Raw genomic sequence first — 24,646 nt, 5'->3', positions numbered from 1 at the left:
TATTCAGAAAAAGGTGATGAATTGCTCTTGGCTAATTAAGTATGTATAAAAATAAAGCTATTCTCAGTTATCCTGGGGGCTGAGGCTAGCAAACTCGTTCCACAGTTTTTACTGTCCTGTATTAATAATGGAATCAAACTCTAAATGTCAGAACTCTCTTGCTTCTGCTTTACTTCATTGTCTAAGGGAAATCTTCAAAGAAACTCATGCATGTATGGTACGTGGACTCTTTTTCTTTAGTCTTCCCTGGATTTGTTTGTCTGCCCAATTTAGACATAAAAAGAAAGTCTTTTGGTAACTTCTCGGCCATTTCCCTTTTCCCTACACTGATTTCTTATTGACAAAACCTCATTTCCTTGGCTCACATAATCAGGACATACATAAACATATAAAATATTTTGCATAGTTAGGCAGGAGCAAAACTTTTCCTCACAAGGCAACAGTAAGCCTTCCAAAAATGGGAAGAGAATAAGGCACTTGCTGAAAGAATCTGTTAATCCTAAATATGTTGGCAATTTAGCTTGAGCTCTGCAATCTCAGAATATGCCTTCCTGGAAATATGATTATGCATAGAAGTCATATAAATGAAACCAATTTCTCTTTATGCATTAATATTTATAATGGAGCATGACTCACCCTCCGTGGTTTACTATTAAACATGAAATAAGTCCGAAAAGTGTTTAAATGCTGAGTTTTATTTTTATTTCAGAAGCCAAAGCACCTAAGGAAGAGGCTGCCAAGCCAAAAGGTCCTATCAAAGGTGAGACTCGTTTTTCTAGTACTTGTATTGTAACCTTCCACTCTGAATTTCCAAAGTTCATATTCAAGGGGGAAAAAATTACAAAATTTATAACAATTTGTATTTTTTCTAATTGATTCTACTAAAACTAGCATGTTTTCTGATATTTCAAATAATACACTTTTAGTATTATGCAAGGAGGTAAAAAAATATATATATATTACATATATATATATATATACCAACTATGTTTAAGCATAGGGAATCCTGTAAGTTCTTAGCTTCACTTTTCATATGCATATTTATACATGGCAGATAAAATAATCAGACATTAATCTGGCTATTTTATACTTCATATTAAAACTTGAGAAAAGGAGCATTTATGATTCATGGATTCCTTATACCATCTCATTTTCTTGTCTGAAACAAGGCAGTATAAATTCAATTGACCTTTCAATTGCCTTGTCTGGGTGGTTTTATCCAGCAGGCAGCCAAGTATGAATTTTCTGACTCCTATGGAGATGCCAAATCAACTTTTTATTTTACTTTGAATTAGGTGTAGCCAAAAAGACTCCTTCACCAATAGAAGCCGAAAGGAGGAAATTAAGGCCAGGAAGTGGTGGAGAGAAACCTCCTGATGAAGCCCCATTCACCTACCAGCTAAAGGCTGTGCCATTGAAGTTTGTGAAAGAAATCAAAGACATCGTCTTGACTGAATCAGAGTTCGTTGGCTCTTCAGCAATCTTTGAATGTTTGGTCTCCCCCTCCACTGCAATTACAACCTGGATGAAAGATGGTAGCAATATCCGTGAGAGCCCCAAGCACAGGTTTATTGCAGATGGTAAAGACAGAAAGCTGCACATCATTGACGTTCAGCTTTCCGATGCTGGTGAATACACCTGTGTTTTACGTTTGGGAAACAAAGAAAAGACCTCCACGGCTAAACTTGTTGTAGAAGGTAATTTCCAGTCTTCTGAACATAATCTATATTAAACTTCAATGTAACAAACCTTAGTAGCAACTTGCATTGTAGTTTTACAAAACCTCTTATTTCCAAGTTTTATTTCATTGAAAATATTGTATTTATTGAAATATATACTGAAATTCTTCACAGAACTTCCTGTGCGTTTTGTAAAAACACTGGAAGAGGAAGTCACAGTGGTCAAAGGACAGCCATTGTACTTGAGCTGCGAGTTAAACAAAGAGCGTGATGTTGTCTGGAGGAAGGATGGCAAGATTGTGGTGGAGAAACCTGGCCGAATTGTGCCGGGCGTCATTGGCTTGATGCGGGCCCTGACCATCAACGATGCAGATGACACAGATGCTGGAACATACACAGTTACTGTGGAAAACGCCAACAACCTGGAGTGTTCATCTTGCGTAAAAGTAGTAGGTTAGTACTTTCCTGGAAGATTTTTTCAGCTTATTACCACACTAAGGAAATGGAAGAAAGGACTTCGTTTCCCAGTATTACGATATCAGAAATCTTGTACCTAAAAGGGGAATAACAATATATCCTATAGTGGATTAATTATGCCCAATTTTGTGAAATTTTTCCTATTTCTGAAATTTACTAAGGAAGCTATGTATATTACTTGTTCAGATCTTAATCATTTTTCCTGATTTTATTTTCATATAGAAGTCATTAGAGATTGGCTGGTGAAACCTATACGAGACCAGCATGTGAAACCCAAGGGGACAGCTATTTTTGCCTGTGATATAGCAAAAGATACTCCAAACATTAAGTGGTTCAAAGGATATGATGAAATCCCTGCAGAACCAAATGATAAGACTGAAATACTGAGAGATGGAAATCATCTATACCTCAAAATTAAGAATGCTATGCCAGAAGATATTGATGAATATGCAGTGGAAATTGAAGGAAAAAGATACCCTGCAAAGCTGACACTTGGAGGTATGAAAATCCTACCTTTTATTCGAAATATAAGTTTTGTATATGTGTAAAGCCAAATAACACACCAAAACACATAAAAGCAAAGCATTGTTGGATTGTCTAAAGCATTATGTTATTTCATCCCTGACCAATACAGAGCGTGAAGTTGAACTGCTTAAACCAATAGAGGACGTTACCATCTATGAGAAAGAAAGTGCAAGCTTTGATGCAGAAATCTCAGAGGCAGACATTCCTGGACAATGGAAACTGAAAGGAGAACTTCTAAGGCCCTCACCTGTGAGTAATTTCACATTTTAAATTGTTAGTCATATAAAATAACCACATCCTATATTCAATATCTACTTCCCAGATTCAGGTTCCTTTAATAATAATGGAGTCTTCTAAAGTCTCCAAGAAGGAAAGAAATTTTACATATCATTTGGGGACAACTTGAACAATTTTTGTACAATGTTATGACAGGGAATTCTCTGCTTACTTTTATTAGTAGTAATTTTTAAAACTCTATAGAAATCTGTATCTGAAACATTTCTCCTATGGGGAATTTATCTCTTTCAAATGGTTACTAAAACTATTGTTTTTCAGACTTGTGAAATCAAAGCAGAAGGTGGAAAACGCTTCTTAACTTTGCACAAAGTCAAACTGGACCAAGCTGGTGAAGTCCTCTACCAGGCCCTGAATGCAATTACAACTGCCATTTTGACAGTAAAAGGTATGGGGCTTTTAGAATTCAGGGAGGGGCCTCAACTTCATTTCACATCCCTGTGCATTCTGAAAAGCCTCATTCTTAATGTCTGATTTTCAGAAATCGAACTTGACTTTGCTGTGCCCCTGAAGGATGTCACTGTTCCAGAAAGGCGACAGGCTCGATTCGAATGTGTCCTCACCCGAGAGGCAAATGTTATATGGTCCAAAGGACCCGATATAATCAAGTCATCTGACAAATTCGATATCATTGCTGATGGAAAGAAACATATTCTTGTTATTAATGATTCTCAATTTGATGATGAAGGGGTCTATACTGCTGAGGTAGAGGGCAAGAAGACCTCAGCTCGGTTATTTGTCACAGGTAAGAGAGCTAATGAGATCTGTGACATCCCATAAAAGCATGCAAATATATGACTTTAAAGATAGGACACCAAGTTCTAAAAGCTGTGATAATCAGCATCACTAATTAACTTTCACAGTGTTACCAAAACAACCCCCTGAATTTTTTTTTAGTGGCACTCTATTTGGAAAGATGAATAAATAAGTGTCATGTGAAATGGGTCCCTTTTACTCAGACAGATTAGAATGGAATGTTTCTGAAGGTGAATTGTGTTTCTGAGGCATTATCTATGCTTGCATTTCAGGTATAAGACTGAAATTCATGTCGCCTCTTGAAGATCAGACCGTAAAAGAAGGTGAAACAGCAACTTTTGTATGTGAACTTTCTCATGAAAAAATGCATGTAGTCTGGTTCAAAAATGATGTCAAACTCCACACAAGCAGAACAGTACTCATCTCTTCTGAGGGCAAGACTCACAAATTGGAAATGAAAGAAGTGACACTGGATGATATATCTCAGATAAAAGCTCAAGTCAAGGATCTGAGCTCCACAGCACAGCTGAAGGTCTTAGGTAAATGTAACCAACTATAACCAGAGAGCCAGTTTCTGAATCATGGGAGTGGGGAGTAATAAAATATTTTGCAACCTTTTACTCTTTAATAAACTTTAGTTTTCACATTCTTCTAATTTGATGCTAAATGTTATTTACAGAGGCTGATCCCTACTTCACTGTGAAATTACATGACAAAACTGCAGTGGAGAAGGATGAGATTATTTTGAAGTGTGAATTGAGCAAGGATGTACCAGTGAAATGGTTCAAAGATGGTGAAGAGATTGTCCCTTCACCCAAATATTCTATCAAGGCAGATGGCCTGCGCCGCATTTTAAAAATCAAAAAGGCAGAACTTAAAGATAAAGGCGAATATGTGTGTGACTGTGGCACAGACAAGACCAAGGCAAATGTTACTGTTGAGGGTGAGTTGCTCGACAATGTAAAATTTACCGTATCTGAATCTGTAGTTTATTAGTTCGGTCATGCTAACAAAACTGTATCATTTCAGCTCGACTAATAAAAGTGGAAAAGCCTCTGTATGGAGTAGAGGTGTTTGTTGGTGAAACAGCCCGCTTTGAAATTGAACTTTCTGAACCTGATGTTCACGGCCAGTGGAAGCTGAAAGGAGAGCCTTTGACAGCTTCCCCTGTAAGTCAAGATTAGCTAATCATATAGGAGAGGGGTTCCTTGGTTGTATAGGGTGAAAAAAGGCATAAAATATCTTGATGATTTGTAGGAATAACTATGTAAATGATGTTTTTTCTTTCCTTCTAATCCTCACTCCAAACAGGACTGTGAAATCATTGAGGATGGGAAGAAGCATATTCTGATCCTTCATAACTGTCAGCTGGGTATGACAGGAGAGGTTTCCTTCCAGGCTGCTAATGCCAAATCTGCAGCTAATCTGAAAGTGAAAGGTATGCTCTACTTGTCGGTCACATTTTTGTATTTTCTCTGCAAGACTTCCTGATACACCCCTGCATTGATCAAGGGTCCTCAATGGAAACATATTCTGACTTCATCCACTGTCCACTTCTTTCAGAATTGCCTCTTATCTTCATCACACCTCTCAGTGATGTTAAAGTCTTCGAGAAAGATGAGGCTAAGTTTGAGTGTGAAGTATCCAGGGAACCCAAAACATTCCGTTGGCTAAAAGGAACCCAGGAAATCACAGGTGATGACAGAATTGAGCTTATAAAGGATGGCACTAAGCATTCAATGGTGATCAAGTCAGCTGCTTTTGAAGATGAAGCAAAATACATGTTTGAAGCTGAAGATAAGCACACAAGTGGCAAACTGATCATTGAAGGTAAATAGTTTTATCAAATAGTCCACCCCAAAATCATTTTTTTGCCTTTACTTTTATATTTCTTCTTTAAAGTGCTTCAATTAATAAGTTCTTTTTTTTTTTTTTTTCTTGATAGGAATCCGGCTTAAATTTCTCACTCCTCTCAAGGATGTAACTGCCAAAGAGAAGGAAAGTGCTGTGTTTACTGTGGAGTTATCTCATGATAACATCCGAGTTAAATGGTTCAAGAATGACCAGCGCCTACACACCACCAGGTCGGTCTCAATGCAAGACGAAGGGAAAACTCATTCAATCACATTCAAAGACCTGTCTATTGATGATACCTCTCAAATTAGAGTAGAAGCTATGGGGATGAGTTCAGAAGCTAAACTCACTGTGCTTGGTAAGTGCTTTTTAAATTTTAATTTTATTGCATTAAATTCAGCAGAAATTTGTGGAGTATCTATTCTATAAAATAGTCTTCTAAGTGTTATATTGCATGAAAGCAGCCCAACTCCTTATGAAGGTATCATATATGTAATCAGGCTTATTTCTAAAACATTTTACCTTCATTACTGTAAATTAATGAAGATTCTAGCTTATGCCCACAAAATAGCCAGTTAAAAGCAAACTTAAAATTTTTCATTAATTATTGAGCCCTGTCATGTTTAAAACAGGAATATATAAATACTTTCTATCTCTTCATTTTATCAAAATTATTTCAGAGGAATGTTTTTCAAGTTTCCCATAAGAGAAGATATTACATAACCTACATTAACGAGCCTCATTTTCTTGGCCACCTAATATCAACAAGATTAAACATGAAGGCTAACATATATAGACATGATTAAAGGCAAACTATTAATTGATTAAGAAAAACTAACAATGTGAACCTGAAAGCTTAAAAGTAAACTAGACATAATAGAGTTGCTAAGAAATTAGAAATTTATCCAAATAATGGAGGAATACAAAATTGTATTTGAAGCTAAATTTCAGTCTTTTTGGCTACTGTTAACAAAATGTTTCAAAATTCAATATGGATGGATTAGATCTTGATAAATCCCATGCACTGATTCCCTTTCTAATATTTAGAGAACTTTTGAACATAAACAGGTTAAATGATTGAACACTTGACACAATTTAAAAATATACTCAGAACTCTGTGAATTGTCTCTTAAACTTTCCAAGAGATTGTCATTTCCCTAAGGTGATTAATAAAACTTTTTCACTTACACTTTACTTGCAGAGGGAGACCCGTATTTTACAGGAAAACTTCAAGATTATACTGGTGTAGAGAAAGATGAAGTTATTCTACAGTGTGAAATTAGCAAAGCAGATGCACCAGTGAAATGGTTTAAGGATGGGAAGGAAATAAAGCCATCCAAAAATGCTGTTATTAAGGCAGATGGCAAGAAACGCATGCTAATCCTAAAGAAAGCCTTGAAATCGGATATTGGACAGTACATCTGTGACTGTGGGACAGATAAGACCTCAGGAAAACTTGACATTGAGGGTAAGGAAATTTCCATGAGTTTCACTCTTGAAGCATTGGGGTTATTTGTGCCAGAGGCTAATGACCCATGCTGGCCCTTCACTTTTCCAGATCGGGAAATTAAACTGGTGCGACCCCTGCACAGTGTGGAGGTGATGGAGACTGAGACGGCCCGCTTTGAAACCGAAATCTCTGAAGATGATATCCACGCCAACTGGAAACTCAAGGGAGAGGCCCTACTCCAAACACCTGTAAGGCTATTTCTGAACTTGTCAACACCTAAACGAGCTGTGTGAATTAGAAAAGGACAGGTGAAAGTCAGAGTGCATGCAGGACATTTAAAACATGATAGTTTCTCTATCAGACCCTAAGCCAAAGAGAGATGTCAGGGTCTATGAATGGGCTCAGACTGGCACACTTGCATTACTTTTGATCCAGCAGAGTGGGTATAAGGTTGTAGATACTCTGTGATGCTGCTAGTTGGCTCAGAATTATACAGCTAAAATAAATGTGGCTTTCCTCTTAGTACTTGTAAGCTTTACTTCCTAAAAAAGAGCTCAAAGTTATATAAAGTTTCACTACCATTTATTTGTTGCATTCCTTTAATTAAGATATTCTATCCTTAGAAAAAAAATTCAAAGAAAATTATTTTCTATGAAAGTTTTTCTATTTTGTTGGTACAGGATTGTGAAATTAAGGAAGAAGGCAAAATACACTCCCTTGTTTTGCACAACTGTCGCCTGGACCAGACTGGTGGAGTGGATTTCCAAGCTGCCAATGTTAAATCTAGTGCTCACCTCCGAGTTAAGCGTAAGTATTGTATGTTTTTGAGGAAAATTAAATAAACACTTTTTCAGAAAATGAATGTGAGAGAAATTAATTGGAATTATTTTATTAGTTAGAAAATATTGTTAAAACACAAAAACTGGCTCTCTTTGCCACTTTGACATTCCAATACAGAAGTGGTTCAAATTGTAAAATTTTGGAAATTTTGTTGACCTTGCCATTTGAACAAAAGAAAATTTAGCAAATCAGATTTTCCTGCTCTGTAGTCCTCTCATTGAAAGTAGATACACATACAATAAGAATCTAACTCAGAACCCTTAAAGACCACTTCCCTCAAGTGACTGTGCAACTAGAGCACCAGAAAGACAAACTTTGCTGTGTGAGCATGTCAGATTCAAGAAAGAACGTGGAGAGCATTAGGCTAACATTTCTGGAAGGTGCAAAGTGTTTGATGGATAGGGACAGCCTCTGATTGAGGGCCCCTTGTCCTCTCCCAATCAGAGTCTTAGTTATTTTGGAAGTCACATACCTTATGTAGCAAGAAGAACTTGACGCCTGGCAGAGAGACAGATGCGGCAGAGATTTCTCGCTGACCTTGTACGTCAGAACGAAAGGGCCCCTACATATACTCGCTCTCCGGCTACCAGCTCTCCCCTTCTCAGCACCATAAGGCCACGTTCACATTGGAGTTAAAATAGTGGCCAGTCCTGTGGCTTCCTGAAGAAAGCAACCATGAAGGTTCATATCTAAGTCTCTATTTATTCTTTTGGGATTACAAAATGAGTAATGCAAAGCTGTTTCTTCCCTCTCGAAAAGCACGAGTAATTGGTCTTCTGAGGCCTTTAAAGGATGTCACCGTGACTGCAGGGGAAACAGCCACCTTCGACTGCGAGCTCTCCTATGAGGATATCCCCGTAGAATGGTATCTCAAAGGGAAGAAACTAGAGCCCAGCGATAAGGTAAAAAGCAGGCATGCCTTGTCTTTCCCATTCTTTTTCTGGAGTTCTTCCACCTTCACTTGTATGTTCCTTATTCTTTGCTCTTTCTAATGTCTCTTCCTCTGCCTTTGCCTTTCTCTTTCCACCTTTAGCCTGATTTCTGCTGAAACTGTAAAGCCGATGTTTCCATTTTTTATTAGGTTTAACCTGATATTTTTATTAAAATAGAAATAAATTTAAAGTATGATCATGTTTTAGTTTTTTGGAGAAAAGGCAAGACTCATTGACTATCAATGGTAGTTTGTTTGATTACCCAGAAGACAGGAAGGATCAAAAAGGCTTTCTGACTGCATGCTCTGCAACCATGGTGCACATTAAGTTTTAAGATTAATGCTCTCCATCCTATCTAGTGTTCTGCATATAAGGGGATTAAGAGGAGAAGATTGAAATTCCATTTCAGGCAGTTGATCAAGTAGTTGAGATAACTTCTGGGCAGATTTTCTCTTCAAGCATTTCTCCAAAGCTATTTTTAACCTTCAAGTGCGTTGGGCTGTGCGATATCTGGAATGCAAGTGGGCTATTTAAAGTGCAACTGATGGTACTGACAAGAAAGAAGGGCTCTGTGGTTATCCACATATGTGAATGAAATATTTTTTTAAAGCTTTGGGAAAGAACTAGCTCCTGCTGTTAACTTTTACTGACATTCTTTATGCCCAAGATTTTACCCATAAGTAAAAACTAAGGGATTATTCAGATAGGCCCACAATACACTTTGCCTAAATTGATCTGTATGTTTTGTTCCCAGAAACAACATATGTCTTTAAATTATCTTGACAATCCATCATTAATTTTGAATTCTTAAAATAAAATATATGGAATATGTCCAGCCTGGGTTGGAAATAAAGCACAAGAGAGTAAATTGTTCTATGACATTTTCCCCCAATATTTCAGAAATAATATTAAATGTGTTATAAAGATCTCAACAAAAATCAAACTTTGAAGACTTAAAGGAATATAATTAAAAAGTGATTCAGTTTAACAAAAAGCCACATAGTTGACTGAAGTATTTGAAAGCAATGCCTTCAAGTAACTGCTCTGAAACAAACAAATAAACAACAACAACAAAAAACTAGTGTTCCACTACAGTGATTACAGGGTAATTCACTAACAGTTATCTGATAGGTAACACCTGACTGTTATACAGATAAGGAGATCTTCTTGGTCTCCTTTTCCACTGACCAGAAAAAGCAGCAGTACATTCCATTTGTAGCATGAGAATTAAGTTACATATGAGAAAACCTTCCTTACAATGAGGTCTTCTAAATATTGAACTGAGGGAGGCACCTCTACCTTCAAGCTTATTGTTTGAAAATATATATTTTTCCTATCATGCATGATTTAATTAACTTCATGTCTAAAGGCAGATAATAGGTTGACTTTTCAAGATTCTTTCTAGATCTGTAAATTCATGATTTATATATAGAAACACTGCTTAAGGACAAATATTATTTTTTCATTACCAAATATCTTTTTGTCACATTAAGAGCTTCTTATTAAAAGATCAGTCTCAGTTCTAATACAAAAACTGCACTATTTTAATTCAAATGTAGACTCCTAAAAATCTTATTCACATTTTTTTTTAATTCTTATTGTAACTAACATTTTTTCTAGGGTTAGAAAGGATCAGTTTACGATAATTCTATAGGGCCCGTTTACATCTCTTTCGGCATAGGAATTTTAATCCTTTACTCTAGGCACCCGAAATACTTTAGCCTTTTGTGAACTTGCTCTTGCATTACTTAAATGTCTCTTTTCAAAAAGAGCTTAAATATAAACTTTGAAGTAATAAAATCATTTTATTACATTTGGCAGATTTTGTTTAAATTAAGTCTATCAGAACAAACTTGCTCTTGTCAATGTAATTCCAACCTTTAATATTCACTTTTTGTAAAAATTTTAGCCTTCAAAACTGCAATAATCAAACAAGCAAAAACAAGCTATAGGAATAGGAAATATGAAGAGAAACTTGTAGACATGAGTTGTTTGCATTTTTTCTTCATTGTTGTAGTTGTTTTTGGCTGTCAGTTTAAGAAAGGACTGCCAAGTTCCAAATGGCATTTGATAATTTTAAAGTTAAATTTTAAATTTGAGAAGTTTAAACATAAAACTTTAATAGTTTTGTCACAGTCATAAGCCTACCGTATTATAGTAATATGCTTCCATTTTAAATATTTTTTTTAAATCTCTAACATTATTCCTACAATCTACTGCAAAATCTTCAACATTCATTTCATTGATTTATTTTTATAAGGTACCCCAGTTTTCCTTTTTTCTTTCTTTTAACATAGTGGGAGTAGATTGTGTACAAGCTGTTTATTGAGACATACTGCATTCTGAGCAGTGTCCTAGAGTAGCTACAGTGGAACTCAGATGATAAAGCAACATAATATTAATAGATAAAACATATCTGTGGGTGGGTTAGAAACTGAGACACCTTTTCAAATAGCCAAAAGTTGCATGTCAAAATTTATATTGAAATGTTATTAAAAAACAAATTTTCCCCATTTCAGCCCCATGCCCTTGGATAAGTAGCTCTGTTCCAAGGACATATTTAATTACCCTCTCCTAGCTGTTATTTTTCCTTATTATGTTTTTCGCTCACCCTCAATTATTAAGATAATTATGTGACTAACCATGCCCAGTTCTTAAAGAAGACACTTTCAGATGAAACCTTATTTCTGATTCTTTTCTTTACACCAGCATAATAAATAGTTCCACTGGTGAAAACCTTTACATTATTTTTAACTCTAAGTAAACTCTTAAGCAGTGCAAAATCAGTCTGGATGACAGGGCGCAGCTTCTTAGGAATTTTATATCATAGAACTGGAAGAACCCCCACATCTCTTATCTTTACTGTCAGAATGACCCTATCTGTCATACCATTGACATCTGATTTTCCCATTCCTGATGCTTAGACACATGAAAAGGGAAGAAGAGTCCAACCTTCATTTGCAGTTTTGAACAACATTAATAGGTTGTACCAATTATTTTAATCACAGGTTTAATTGGTTTGCAAAATAAGTTTAACTGCTAAAATAAATGGGAAGAAGAGTTATAGCTTGTTGTTGCATGGCGAACACCTTACATACAGAATATAAGGTTTACTTTTAGCTTGCCATAGCCGATATTTTTCTTTCATCCTTTCATGATTTCGCTTTTCTAAGTTCTTCCTTTATGTATATATAAGCCCAGTAGCAGAATGGGGGCACACATATATATACACATATATATATGTGCCATATATCTACGCATATGTAAAAAAGACCACAAATGTAAACAGAAATCGGCCTGGGCAATTTCAACGTGAAAGGCCACCTAGCAGTTATAAAAGGTAACTATGAAAGCCTAAATTTTCTTAAAAGATCCGAAACTATTGGTTGGAATTATTTTTGAATGCATATGTGCTAAACATATGATTATAAAACAACTTGGAAAGCTCTATTTCCATTTATTTTTATCTAAATGAATTAAATGCACCCATATACTAGATTGCTATTTCATATATTCTTTTTTTTAAAACAACTAGGTGGTCACACGTTCAGAAGGAAAAGTTCATACACTTACTCTGAGGGATGTAAAGTTAGAAGATGCTGGGGAAGTCCAACTAACAGCAAAAGATTTCAAAACTCACGCCAACCTCTTTGTGAAAGGTAATTACAAGGCTTATTTTAAAAACATGTATAAGGCAGAGGCTCATAAATAATGCCAACTCTCAATTATCTTTATATGATGAGTACTATAGATGTTTAAAATCAACCAAATAATCAAAAGTCTAATTTTACTTTTTAGCATAACAAAATACTTCACAGGCTATCTTTTTAAAGAGTCAAAATTGACTAGCATAGGTTTTACTTCCTCCTTCCATCTCTATTGTTTTTCTTGCACATCCTAGATTTCCAAAAGCCAGCTGGAGGAAGAATTATTATCAAGCTAGGTATCCATCACTTTATTAACCAAGAGTTGGCTGTTATTTCCTTAATGTTTCCTAGTTTTTAAAAATGATTTTCCTCTTGTCTGTACAAATAATGATAAAATATCATTATTAGAGGAAAACGTCTGAGTGTAATCAAAACTTGAAAATAAAACTTAGGACAGAACAAAGCTCTGGAGATGGCAGGGAAAGTTGAGATGGTACCAAAACTCTTGGAGAAGGAAAGCAGTACCTTGGCTAATGAGTATGATTCTTTCAGAACCCCCAGTTGAATTCACTAAGCCTCTTGAGGACCAGACGGTCGAAGAGGGAGCCACTGCAGTGCTGGAGTGTGAAGTCTCCAGAGAAAATGCTAAGGTGAAATGGTTCAAAAATGGGACAGAAATCCTCAAAAGCAAGAAGTATGAAATTGTTGCTGATGGCAGGGTCAGAAAACTTATTATACACGGCTGTACCCCAGAGGATATTAAAACATACACTTGTGATGCTAAGGATTTTAAGACTTCCTGTAACCTGAATGTCGTGCGTAAGTATTCTTCTTACAAAGGACTTGTCATTTGCAATTCTTTGATAACAACAAAAACAAAACAACACAACACTTTTTGCATGCCCTTCTTGGCCTAACTGCATTTCTTGGCAACTTCTAGTATTGACACTGACCTAACCTGATCCTTTATGTGTTTAAAGAAAAAAAGAAAAGAAAAGTCTTATTCTATGTCTGGTCTGATTAATGATGGAGCAATCACTTTTCCCTATGCTTCTTTTCTCTCACTGAGTAGTGAGTAGATGTGCTCTTTGTCTACATGGGGTCAGTCTACTGTATGGATATCCTGATATGGATGAGGAGAAACTGAATTTTAAAGATAAGTAGGGAGTTCTAATTTTAAAAACAAAGTAAAAGTGATTTCCATGTGGAAGGAAAATGAATTTTCAGGTGTGGGGAACAACTAGAAAATGAGCATGAAATTTCAGTCTGAATAGGAGCATAACAGAGATCTGCTGTAATATGACAAAGCCTAGTCACATGATTCAATCTCTGAGAATAAGAATGGATAAGAAGATAGAGTAAGGCCCTGGATCCTTTGAGTCCTGGACTCTGCATGAAGAGAACTCTAATGGTTTTTAACATTACTTCTTCCTCTGGTGAAAAATGTAATGTCTTTTTTCAAAATGCCACATGCTAGCTTATTTGTTTCATTCATTCCTTTGTCCAGTGATGACATTTTTCTGCGTACTTTTGTGAAATATTTGTTTGTTTGGTTTGGTTGCTTCCCATCTGTCAACAGCTACAACCTAGTGACTCTGTGCTTCATGCATCTTGTACCATGTTTTTCTTACCACTTTGTGGTTGCTCTGCTCAAGCTTATGTCAAAGTAGCTTGTTGGGTCTCCTTCTTCCCCTCGACATCTACCTTCATTCCAGAAGGCTCAGCTGCAAGAGGCGTATCTTCAAACCTATTAGCCAGCATTTGTCTCAGAATCTTATTGCTCAAGAATGGTCATCTTGGGAAGGACTCACAAGGAGCTCTGAAAGAAGGAAGGACAAGGGGGCAGCTCCCTAATTCTATACACCAGCTGAATTAATTCTAGAGATGAATGAAATAACAGATGTAAAATCCTAATCACCCTCCCATACAAAACACATTGCTTTATTGCACTAATAGATGCTATGCCTGACTTATATGTGACGTCTTCAAAGCTGATTTTTTTAAAAAGCTGAATATATGTTTCAATCACAGCCTCATGCCTCTTAGCCATACACAAGGCTGGCCGTAGTGCTTCACGTGTTTTATCTTTGAATTCTGCTAATTTCTCAAAGATTGTGCTGGGTGCCTTAAAGAAGACAATGTTTCTTTGCCACTGGTGCCTGCTGTTTCCTTTGACGTTATCTTTCAAGTCTGGTGCAGTACAAATGAAGATTTTTCCTCCAGCTATTATTCAAAAGAACTGAGATGGCTCCCTAGTATATATACTATACACACACACATGCACACTAGTTGAACATATAGAATGTCACATAATTTTATGTAAACTACAGAGATATCTAAAAAGCAAAGCATCATATCTGATGGGCTTCAAGTGATTTCAAAGTCAGTTGTAGTCTATTAAGATGGAAAGGTCCTATAAAAGAGTCACTTTTTCTTAATGAATATTATGGTAATGTCAGAGTAAATTTCCAGAAACCTCATTTTGAATTCTAATGACATTCTTTTACAGCTCCTCATGTGGAATTCTTAAGACCACTCACAGACCTTCAAGTTAGAGAAAAAGAAATGGCTCGATTTGAGTGTGAACTTTCCCGAGAAAATGCTAAGGTCTGTGATTGTATACCTGTCACCTTATACTGTCAAATAACTTTATATTTACTTTTGGTCTAGCCAAAATGGAAAAAAAAAAAGTTAGTCAAAACTTTCTCTTGTTACCACTTTACTTTTAAAGATAATTTTAGTATAAAATGCATTCTTGACTTTAATTGTTCTCTTTTTAGTATTATTAATTTATTATTACTTGAAAAACACTGGACTCACAATCAGATTTAGTTATTAGTTTGAACCATATAAAACTGCTGTTTTCTTAGATCAGTAAAAGTCAAATGTCAGCAATTATATTTGTTTCAACTAAGTACCTCCTGTTGCCATTAACTACCATTGGCAAGTTTCTAGCCTCAGTTTACACATCCAAGAAGTTAGTCTGCATGATGTCTAAGGCTCACTATAGCTCTACACTTATATGATCCCATTGTTTTTAATAACTGATAATAATATCACAGCAGCTCACTTAACAGTAATTGGTAAGATTGTTCTTGCTTTTGGGGTTTATATTTGTGTCTGCTACCTTGGTTCTTCTTCATACTATGAAGTCTCGTTGGTTGCTTTCAGAAAAACTCACGATCATAGTTTCTCTTAGGGACACCTGTGTGAAGGAACAAGAAAACTGATCATCTGTTTATCTTAAATATAGGTTCAGTGGTTTAAAGATGGTGCTGAAATTAAAAAGGGCAAAAAATATGACATCATATCCAAGGGAGCGGTGCGCATTCTTGTCATCAACAAATGTCTACTGGATGACGAAGCTGAATATTCCTGTGAAGTAAGGACAGCGAGAACTTCTGGCATGCTGACAGTTCTGGGTAAGAGTAAAGTCATTCTTTGTGAAGTATATGTGTTGGGAAAAAATAATAATTTCCAACTTAACTCAATGCGGCTTTTGTTTTTTCAATGTTTGCAGAAGAAGAAGCTGTCTTCACCAAAAATCTTGCCAACATTGAAGTTAGTGAAACAGACACTATAAAATTGGTTTGTGAAGTCTCCAAACCTGGTGCAGAAGTGATTTGGTATAAAGGGGATGAGGAGATCATTGAAACAGGAAGATATGAAATACTGACTGAAGGACGGAAGAGAATCCTGGTCATTCAGAACGCTCACCTTGAGGATGCCGGCAACTACAACTGTCGACTCCCAAGCTCTCGAACCGATGGCAAAGTCAAAGTACATGGTATGAAAACTACAGTGAATAATCTTTTATTTTTAACAATTCACACTTGCTAGATTTAAAGTACAAAGACATACGTTTCTAATATCTTGTAACTTTTTCTTCCCAGAACTGGCTGCTGAATTTATCTCAAAGCCTCAAAACCTTGAAATACTTGAAGGAGAAAAGGCTGAATTTGTCTGCTCTATATCAAAAGAAAGCTTTCCAGTCCAGTGGAAGAGGGATGATAAGATACTTGAATCTGGAGATAAATATGACGTTATTGCTGATGGTAAAAAGAGAGTTCTAGTTGTGAAAGATGCCACATTACAAGATATGGGCACTTACGTCGTCATGGTAGGGGCCGCCAGAGCAGCAGCTCACTTGACAGTCATTGGTAAGTTTGTTCTTGCTTTTCGGGTTTTTTCTTTGTTTTGTTTTGGTTTTTTGTATTTGTATTTACCACTTTGATCATTCGTCATACTATAAAGTCTTGTTGGTTTCTTTCAGAAAAACTCAGGATCGTAGTTCCTCTTAAGGACACTCGGGTGAAGGAACAACAAGAAGTTGTCTTCAACTGTGAAGTCAACACTGAAGGTGCCAAAGCCAAATGGTTCAGAAATGAAGAAGCCATATTTGATAGTTCAAAATACATTATTCTCCAAAAAGACCTGGTCTACACCCTCAGAATTAGAGATGCACGCTTAGACGACCAAGCCAACTATAATGTGTCTTTGACCAATCACAGAGGTGAAAATGTTAAAAGTGCAGCCAATCTAATAGTAGAAGGTAAGTAATTTATATACCACTAGAGATTTTTTCATCAGTTTCTATTATGAAAATAATTAAAATAAACATATTTTTCTCCTTTACAACAGAGGAAGACCTTAGGATTGTTGAGCCTCTTAAAGATATTGAAACAATGGAGAAGAAATCTGTCACATTCTGGTGCAAGGTGAATCGTCTCAATGTAACACTGAAGTGGACCAAAAATGGTGAAGAAGTGCCTTTTGACAACCGTGTCTCATACAGAATTGATAAATACAAGCACTCGTTAACTATTAAAGACTGTGGCTTCCCAGATGAAGGTGAATACATTGTCACTGCTGGACAAGACAAATCTGTTGCTGAGCTTCTCATCATAGAAGCCCCTACAGAATTTGTGGAACACTTGGAAGATCAGACAGTCACTGAGTTTGATGACGCTGTCTTCTCCTGCCAGCTCTCCAGAGAGAAAGCCAATGTAAAATGGTACAGAAATGGGAGAGAAATCAAAGAAGGCAAAAAGTAAGCAAGATCTTTTTATTCTCTATTTCCATAGCTATATATACACTTTTGACAATTTAGTGGCCATTATGCAAGCTAACTGATAATCCAATGTCTCCTTTAGATACAAATTTGAAAAAGATGGAAGTATACACAGACTCATTATAAAAGATTGCAGGCTGGATGATGAGTGTGAATATGCTTGTGGAGTAGAAGACAGGAAGTCTCGTGCTAGACTTTTTGTGGAAGGTACATATTAAGTGAAAGGACAATTCTAATGTTACCAACTTTTTAAAATTGTTAATCAAAATGTAAACATATTTATATTTATTTCACATTTTCTTTCCAGAAATTCCCGTTGAGATCATCAGGCCTCCACAAGATATTCTTGAAGCCCCTGGTGCTGATGTTGTCTTTTTAGCAGAACTCAATAAAGATAAGGTGGAAGTCCAATGGCTAAGAAATAACATGGTTGTTGTCCAGGGTGATAAACACCAGATGATGAGTGAAGGAAAGATACATCGACTACAGATTTGTGATATTAAGCCCCGCGACCAGGGTGAATACAGATTTATTGCCAAAGATAAAGAAGCCAGAGCTAAGCTTGAACTGGCAGGTCAGTCCCTTTCTTTTATTTTAAAATATCCTTCCAATATCACAGAGATTAGTTAGATTTCCGATTTCACAGTTACTTAATGAGGTAATCCTTGTGAGGGTCTTTCATTTCTAGCAAGCCCTACCCACATGTTAACAGTTCTAATTTTGCTCACTACAAAGTAAGTGTCTTGAGTAAGAGGAAATTAATAGCAATAATCTTTATATGCCAGAACGTTGAACAGTTCCTAGTACATGATGACTGTTTATGAACTTAGGCTAGAACTAAGCTATCACCCTGAGAGTCTTGGCAAATCTAAAGACAGTCTTATACTCTCCTACTTTACAAACCCCTGTGTGCCTTTTAGGTATGTTCTCATCCTGACCCAGGACATCCTTATACACTGTCCTCATGAAAAAGCCATTAGTGTACCTCTCATTCATAGGAAAAAAGTTTTCTGATTTATTGAACTAAGTACGCGGTGCCTACTCTATCAAAAAACAAAACATGTTTTGCACTACACTGAGTCCTATGTCACTATTTTTGGCAAGGAATGCATGTCTTATGATTTTGTGCCATTCCCAATCCTCTACTCTCCAATCTAACTTGCACACACAAAAACAACAAAAAAAAAGCTATGAGAAGTCTAAGCCACTTAGTTTTCTGTGCTATAAAGCTACTGTGGCATACTTCCAAGGTTATGTAACCAATATTTGCTGACAAATGCATAATAACATATGATGTAGCTTGGTTGTGTTTAATAGTCAAAAGCATTCACATTTTATCTTTCTCACTAGCTGCACCGAAAATCAAGACAGGTGACCAAGACCTTGTGGTTGATGTTGGCCAGCCTCTGACAATGGTGGTGCCATATGATGCCTACCCCAAAGCAGAAGCTGAATGGTTTAAAGAAAATGAACCTTTATCTACAAAAACCATTGATACTACGGCTGAACAAACTTCTTTCAGAATTTTAGAAGCCAAGAAAGGAGACAAAGGGAGATATAAAATTGTGCTTCAGAACAAACATGGAAAAGCAGAAGGATTCATCAATCTAAAAGTTATTGGTAAGCCCTTGGGTCTCTCAGACTTAATTGGCAAAGCACAATTTAAAAGTAAGACAGCACACTAAAAAATTCCTTTATATGTGAATTTCAGATGTTCCTGGGCCAGTACGTAACTTAGAAGTGACAGAAACATTTGATGGTGAAGTGAGCCTTGCTTGGGAAGAACCTTTAACTGATGGTGGAAGCAAAATCATCGGTTATGTTGTTGAAAGACGTGACATTAAGAGAAAGACCTGGGTTCTGGCCACAGACCGTGCAGACAGTTGTGAGTTTACTGTCACTGGTCTACAGAAAGGAGGAGTTGAGTATCTATTCCGTGTAAGTGCAAGAAACAGAGTTGGCACTGGTGAACCAGTAGAAACTGACATTCCTGTAGAAGCAAGGAGTAAATATGGTAAGAAGTTTTAAGTAAATTGCAAGCTAGCTTTTAAGTAAATTGCGGTCTTTGCCTTCATCATCATTGTTAACCCAAAACTCCTATTTTCTTCTTCTGTGATGAAATCTAGATGTTCCAGGCCCTCCTTTGAATGTAACCATCACTGATGTGAATCGATTTGGTGTCTCACTGACATGGGAACCACCAGAGTATGATGGAGGTGCTGAGATCACAAACTACGTCATTGAATTAAGAGACAAGACTTCTATCAGGTGGGATACTGCCATGACTGTGAGAGCTGAAGACCTGTCTGCAACTGTTACTGATGTGGTAGAAGGACAGGAGTACAGTTTCCGAGTGAGAGCCCAAAATCGAATTGGAGTCGGAAAACCAAGTGCAGCCACACCCTTCGTCAAAGTTGCCGATCCAATTGGTAAGCCCATCAAAAAAAGGAAATAATTACTGCATGAAATCCTGATATTAGGCCTATCAATTAAAATAAATCAAGTTCAATGAAAGTTAATAAAAAGGTAGAATATCATAAAAATTTGGATAAAGTTCTAGAAACCCAGACTGTGCCTACTTTACTTTGTGAATTCAATAAATCTGTTATTTTAATGATGATGATATAATTGATTACAACATTGTCTTCATAAATTGTCACTAACGTAAATGGTATGCTCCAACTCTTTCTTTTATTCCAGAGAGACCAAGTCCTCCTGTAAACCTAACTTCCTCAGATCAGACTCAGTCATCAGTTCAACTCAAATGGGAACCTCCTCTGAAAGATGGAGGAAGCCCAGTATTAGGCTATATAATTGAGCGATGTGAAGAAGGAAAAGATAATTGGATTCGTTGCAATAAGAAACTTGTCCCTGAACTGACTTACAAGGTAGGTCATTTGCATATAAAAAAGAATATTCAGTGTGGATCATGGACATAACTGTATGTGTTTTTTACAAATATTAATTCATAATTGTAGGTTACCGGATTGGAAAAAGGAAATAAATATTTATATAGAGTATCTGCAGAAAATAAAGCTGGTGTTTCAGATCCATCTGAAATTCTTGGTCCTCTCACCGCTGATGATGCATTTGGTAAATAGATATTTTATTTTTAGACCAGGGAATAGAACATAGTTACTTTGGGGCAACAGGGACTTAAATATGGCACTGCAGACTCATTAACTTTTCTTCTTTGCAGTTGAACCAACAATGGATTTAAGTGCATTTAAAGATGGTCTGGAAGTTATTGTCCCAAATCCTATCAAGATCCTGGTTCCAAGTACAGGCTATCCAAGGCCAACTGCAACCTGGTGTTTTGGAGATAAAGTACTAGAAACAGGGGACCGTGTGAAAATGAAGACCTTGTCTGCCTATGCCGAACTTGTCATTTCTCCAAGTGAACGTTCAGACAAGGGCATTTATACGCTGAAATTAGAAAACCGTGTGAAAACAATTTCTGGGGAAATCGATGTCAATGTAATCGGTAAGGAACTAACTGTTTATCATCTAAGGTGATTTGGTAGTATTGACAAATATTAGTTCAGACTATTAATGACAGTGATTTGTGAATGCATTTCTTTTCAGCTCGCCCAAGTGCACCCAAAGAACTGAAATTTGGTGATATAACCAAGGACTCAGTACATTTGACTTGGGAACCACCTGATGATGATGGAGGAAGTCCATTAACCGGATACGTTGTTGAAAAACGAGAAGTCAGCCGGAAAACATGGACTAAGGTGAGTTTTGAGCAGCACTGCATCAACGCCAAAAATGAGAGTAGGGGAAATCCCAGAAGGTTGGGATGCCATGCACAAATCTTGTGTGCTACAACTTCTTACCTTTACCTCACTGAAAATGTACAAAAACTTTTTAAGAATGCATCGGTACTAATGCTTCCTGAGGTAGCTCAACCAAGGGTTGTATAATTGTAATTGTCTTGTCTTGTGAGCCTTACCAAATGTGTAAAAAATTAAAAAAAAAAAAAAATCCCTACTGACTTGGTAAAAATCTTTTGAGTTGGGGAAAGGGTTTTTGGAAAATAGCTAATTAACTATATTTCTTTGTCCCAGGTTATGGACTTTGTAACTGATCTAGAATTCACAGTTCCTGATCTTGTTCAAGGAAAAGAGTATTTATTTAAAGTTTGTGCTCGTAACAAATGTGGCCCTGGAGAACCTGCATATGTTGATGAACCTGTAAATATGTCAGCTCCTGCAAGTGAGTACATTCTTAATGATTTCTTACCTAATCTTGTTGCCTGTTTTTGCTTTTAGACCTAGAGTTGAAGTTATGGGGCAAGGCAGGGGTTGGCAATGCGAAGAGAACTGCATAGGTGCCCTGCGTAAGACTGACTCTCTCTTCCAAATGTTATAGCGGTACCTGACCCACCAGAGAATGTTAAATGGAGAGATCGAACAGCCAATAGCATCTTCTTAACATGGGATCCACCTAAAAATGACGGTGGTTCACGCATCAAAGGATATATAGTTGAAAGATGTCCACGTGGTTCTGATAAATGGGTTGCCTGTGGAGAACCTGTTGCAGAAACAAAGTAAGTTTTTTATTTGGCATGAGAGTAAATGTGTACTCCTAGTCACTAAAATGGGCTTTGTTGGGGAAAATTTAAATGTTTGTCTTTTTTCATTGAGAATCCTATACTGCCGGTGTGTCTGTCTGGTTTTTAAAGGTGCTGCTGAATGTACTTCATGCTCAGGGTTTTCATGACAGTATTAAAATGAAAATGTATTCAGTTATAGTGTTGAAGTAATCCAGGTTTAATTTAAAGACTAGTATTATACCAGGGGTTTGAATTTTTGAAAGACCATGAGTACTACACAATGAAACGATTATTGACATCACAGTAAAACATCTTATTCTGTTTTCTGACAGGATGGAAGTGACAGGTCTTGAGGAAGGCAAATGGTATGCCTACCGCGTGAAGGCCTTAAACAGGCAGGGTGCTAGCAAACCAAGCAAACCCACAGAGGAGATCCAGGCTGTGGACACACAAGGTATCTATTTTTGATTTTTGTCTTATCAAATAGGCCTCTGACCTTAAATCTGCTTGAACTTGATAACATCATAAATAATCTTTTCCAATTCAGAGGCCCCAGAAATCTTCCTCGATGTGAAGCTCCTTGCTGGTCTCACCGTAAAAGCTGGGACCAAGATTGAACTTCCTGCCACTGTAACCGGGAAACCTGAACCTAAAATAACTTGGACAAAGGCTGATACGATTCTGAAGCAGGACAAAAGAATTACCATTGAAAATGTCCCTAAGAAATCCACAGTGACTATTGTTGATAGTAAGAGAAGTGACACTGGCACATACATCATCGAGGCTGTGAATGTGTGTGGCCGGGCCACTGCTGTGGTGGAAGTGAACGTCTTAGGTAAGGAAGGTTCTCATTTTAAAAGGGGATAAACTGTTTGCAGTTACTTTCTTGAAATAAATAAATAAATAAATAAATAAATAAATAAATAAATAAATAAAACAATTTTTTTCCTGCATCTGTAATGCCACACAGATAAACCTGGACCACCAGCTGCCTTTGACATCACAGATGTAACCAATGAGTCATGTCTTCTAACATGGAACCCACCACGCGATGATGGTGGATCTAAGATCACAAACTATGTTGTGGAGAGACGAGCAACTGATAGTGAAGTGTGGCACAAGCTCTCATCCACCGTCAAGGATACAAACTTCAAGGCCACCAAATTAATCCCCAATAAAGAGTACATCTTCAGAGTTGCTGCAGAAAACATGTATGGTGTTGGTGAACCAGTTCAGGCCTCTCCAATAACAGCCAAATATCAGTTTGGTAAGTTTCTCAATCAGCTGATTTAAAAAAAAAAAAAGGATGCTTATGTCAAACTTGCATTTTGGTGTCATATTGATATACAGGACATATAACATTTTACACCATTATCCTGTCTATAGATCCACCTGGACCTCCAACTCGCCTAGAACCTTCTGATATCACTAAAGATGCAGTGACTCTCACGTGGTGTGAGCCAGATGATGATGGTGGCAGCCCAATCACTGGATACTGGGTTGAAAGACTGGATCCTGATACGGATAAATGGGTTAGATGCAATAAGATGCCAGTAAAGGACACAACATACAGGTATGCTCAGAATCCCCATCAAGATGTTAAGACAGCAGTATATTCAAATGTTTACTCTTTAGTATTCCTTGGGATTACAGATAATTATATATTGCTAAAACATTTTTAAACTACTTTTACTCATATTTGCTATTACCTCATAATTTGAAAAATTATATAAATTCCATTCAAGGGCACATTTCTTAGTTTACTCTAAAATATTAACCTTCAGGAAGTTTCAAAGTATTTGATCCTCCAGTACATTATGATAATGATCATTGTCATAGATATTATAATTAGACTGGTATGTGTGGCCAAGTCTAACGTGTGCCTGTTAAAAAGCAACTTTAATTTATATTGAAGTGCTTTTCAATTAAATTTCCAAATCATCTTTTCACAATTTAAATAAATTAGTCTCTTCTGTGTAAAGTAAACATAGGCTTCTTCTGCTTCTTACCGTGATGTTATACATGCACTTTGTTCCTAATTCAGAGTGAAAGGTCTCACCAATAAGAAAAAATACAGATTCCGTGTGTTGGCTGAAAATCTTGCTGGACCTGGAAAACCAAGCAAATCAACTGAACCAATCTTAATAAAGGATCCCATAGGTATTATTTATATAATTTTTGTGGTTATTTTGAAGCTCATATGAACTCCTTTTTGACAAACCTAAACAATGATTTCACTGGCTTACAGATCCTCCATGGCCCCCTGGAAAACCAACTGTAAAAGATGTAGGCAAAACATCATTAAGGTTGAATTGGACAAAACCAGAACACGATGGAGGCGCAAAGATTGAGTCTTATATCATTGAAATGCTGAAGACTGGGACAGATGAGTGGGTCAGAGTGGCGGAAGGGGTTCCCACCACTCAGCACTTGCTCCCAGGGCTCATGGAAGGACAGGAATACTCATTCCGAGTTAGAGCTGTGAATAAGGCTGGGGAAAGTGAACCCAGTGAACCCAGCGACCCTGTGCTTTGCCGGGAGAAGCTATGTAAGTCACTCTTGA

General features: G+C 36.8%; 1 protein-coding gene and 1 long non-coding RNA gene across 11 annotated transcripts in view; one reads left to right on the top strand and one right to left on the bottom strand.

Moving 5' to 3' along the window:
• The window catches only part of LOC105468968 (titin), a 272,665-nt gene that overhangs the window by 160,206 nt on the left and 87,813 nt on the right, over window positions 1-24,646 (top strand). For all 10 annotated transcript variants that reach the window (XM_071073842.1, XM_071073841.1, XM_071073840.1 and 7 more), the window contains 42 exons: window positions 710-760; window positions 1,296-1,697; window positions 1,854-2,132; window positions 2,379-2,654; window positions 2,791-2,930; window positions 3,237-3,363; window positions 3,457-3,720; window positions 4,004-4,270; window positions 4,411-4,674; window positions 4,761-4,900; window positions 5,043-5,169; window positions 5,295-5,561; window positions 5,677-5,943; window positions 6,787-7,053; window positions 7,144-7,283; window positions 7,716-7,842; window positions 8,635-8,777; window positions 12,343-12,466; window positions 13,007-13,273; window positions 14,964-15,061; window positions 15,708-15,876; window positions 15,975-16,241; window positions 16,348-16,614; window positions 16,728-17,006; window positions 17,096-17,504; window positions 17,608-17,732; window positions 17,833-18,099; window positions 18,876-19,145; window positions 19,237-19,539; window positions 19,652-19,954; window positions 20,226-20,413; window positions 20,504-20,618; window positions 20,725-21,009; window positions 21,111-21,262; window positions 21,596-21,743; window positions 21,900-22,077; window positions 22,416-22,537; window positions 22,631-22,918; window positions 23,054-23,350; window positions 23,470-23,656; window positions 24,128-24,243; window positions 24,332-24,631. In XM_071073842.1, coding sequence (XP_070929943.1) covers window positions 710-760; window positions 1,296-1,697; window positions 1,854-2,132; window positions 2,379-2,654; window positions 2,791-2,930; window positions 3,237-3,363; window positions 3,457-3,720; window positions 4,004-4,270; window positions 4,411-4,674; window positions 4,761-4,900; window positions 5,043-5,169; window positions 5,295-5,561; window positions 5,677-5,943; window positions 6,787-7,053; window positions 7,144-7,283; window positions 7,716-7,842; window positions 8,635-8,777; window positions 12,343-12,466; window positions 13,007-13,273; window positions 14,964-15,061; window positions 15,708-15,876; window positions 15,975-16,241; window positions 16,348-16,614; window positions 16,728-17,006; window positions 17,096-17,504; window positions 17,608-17,732; window positions 17,833-18,099; window positions 18,876-19,145; window positions 19,237-19,539; window positions 19,652-19,954; window positions 20,226-20,413; window positions 20,504-20,618; window positions 20,725-21,009; window positions 21,111-21,262; window positions 21,596-21,743; window positions 21,900-22,077; window positions 22,416-22,537; window positions 22,631-22,918; window positions 23,054-23,350; window positions 23,470-23,656; window positions 24,128-24,243; window positions 24,332-24,631 — 9,072 coding nt within the window. The remainder of the gene's footprint in view (window positions 1-709; window positions 761-1,295; window positions 1,698-1,853; window positions 2,133-2,378; window positions 2,655-2,790; window positions 2,931-3,236; window positions 3,364-3,456; window positions 3,721-4,003; window positions 4,271-4,410; window positions 4,675-4,760; window positions 4,901-5,042; window positions 5,170-5,294; window positions 5,562-5,676; window positions 5,944-6,786; window positions 7,054-7,143; window positions 7,284-7,715; window positions 7,843-8,634; window positions 8,778-12,342; window positions 12,467-13,006; window positions 13,274-14,963; window positions 15,062-15,707; window positions 15,877-15,974; window positions 16,242-16,347; window positions 16,615-16,727; window positions 17,007-17,095; window positions 17,505-17,607; window positions 17,733-17,832; window positions 18,100-18,875; window positions 19,146-19,236; window positions 19,540-19,651; window positions 19,955-20,225; window positions 20,414-20,503; window positions 20,619-20,724; window positions 21,010-21,110; window positions 21,263-21,595; window positions 21,744-21,899; window positions 22,078-22,415; window positions 22,538-22,630; window positions 22,919-23,053; window positions 23,351-23,469; window positions 23,657-24,127; window positions 24,244-24,331; window positions 24,632-24,646) is intronic.
• On the bottom strand, window positions 19,236-24,188 carry LOC139357300 (uncharacterized). Its single transcript, XR_011610266.1, has 2 exons — window positions 24,093-24,188; window positions 19,236-23,367 (listed from the first exon to the last, which is right to left on the bottom strand). It is a non-coding gene; the product is annotated as an uncharacterized lncRNA (long non-coding RNA).

The sequence above is a fragment of the Macaca nemestrina genome, chromosome 11, assembly GCF_043159975.1.
Source record: "Macaca nemestrina isolate mMacNem1 chromosome 11, mMacNem.hap1, whole genome shotgun sequence".
Lineage (NCBI taxonomy): Eukaryota > Metazoa > Chordata > Mammalia > Primates > Cercopithecidae > Macaca > Macaca nemestrina.
This window is presented reverse-complemented; position numbering and strand designations above follow the sequence as displayed.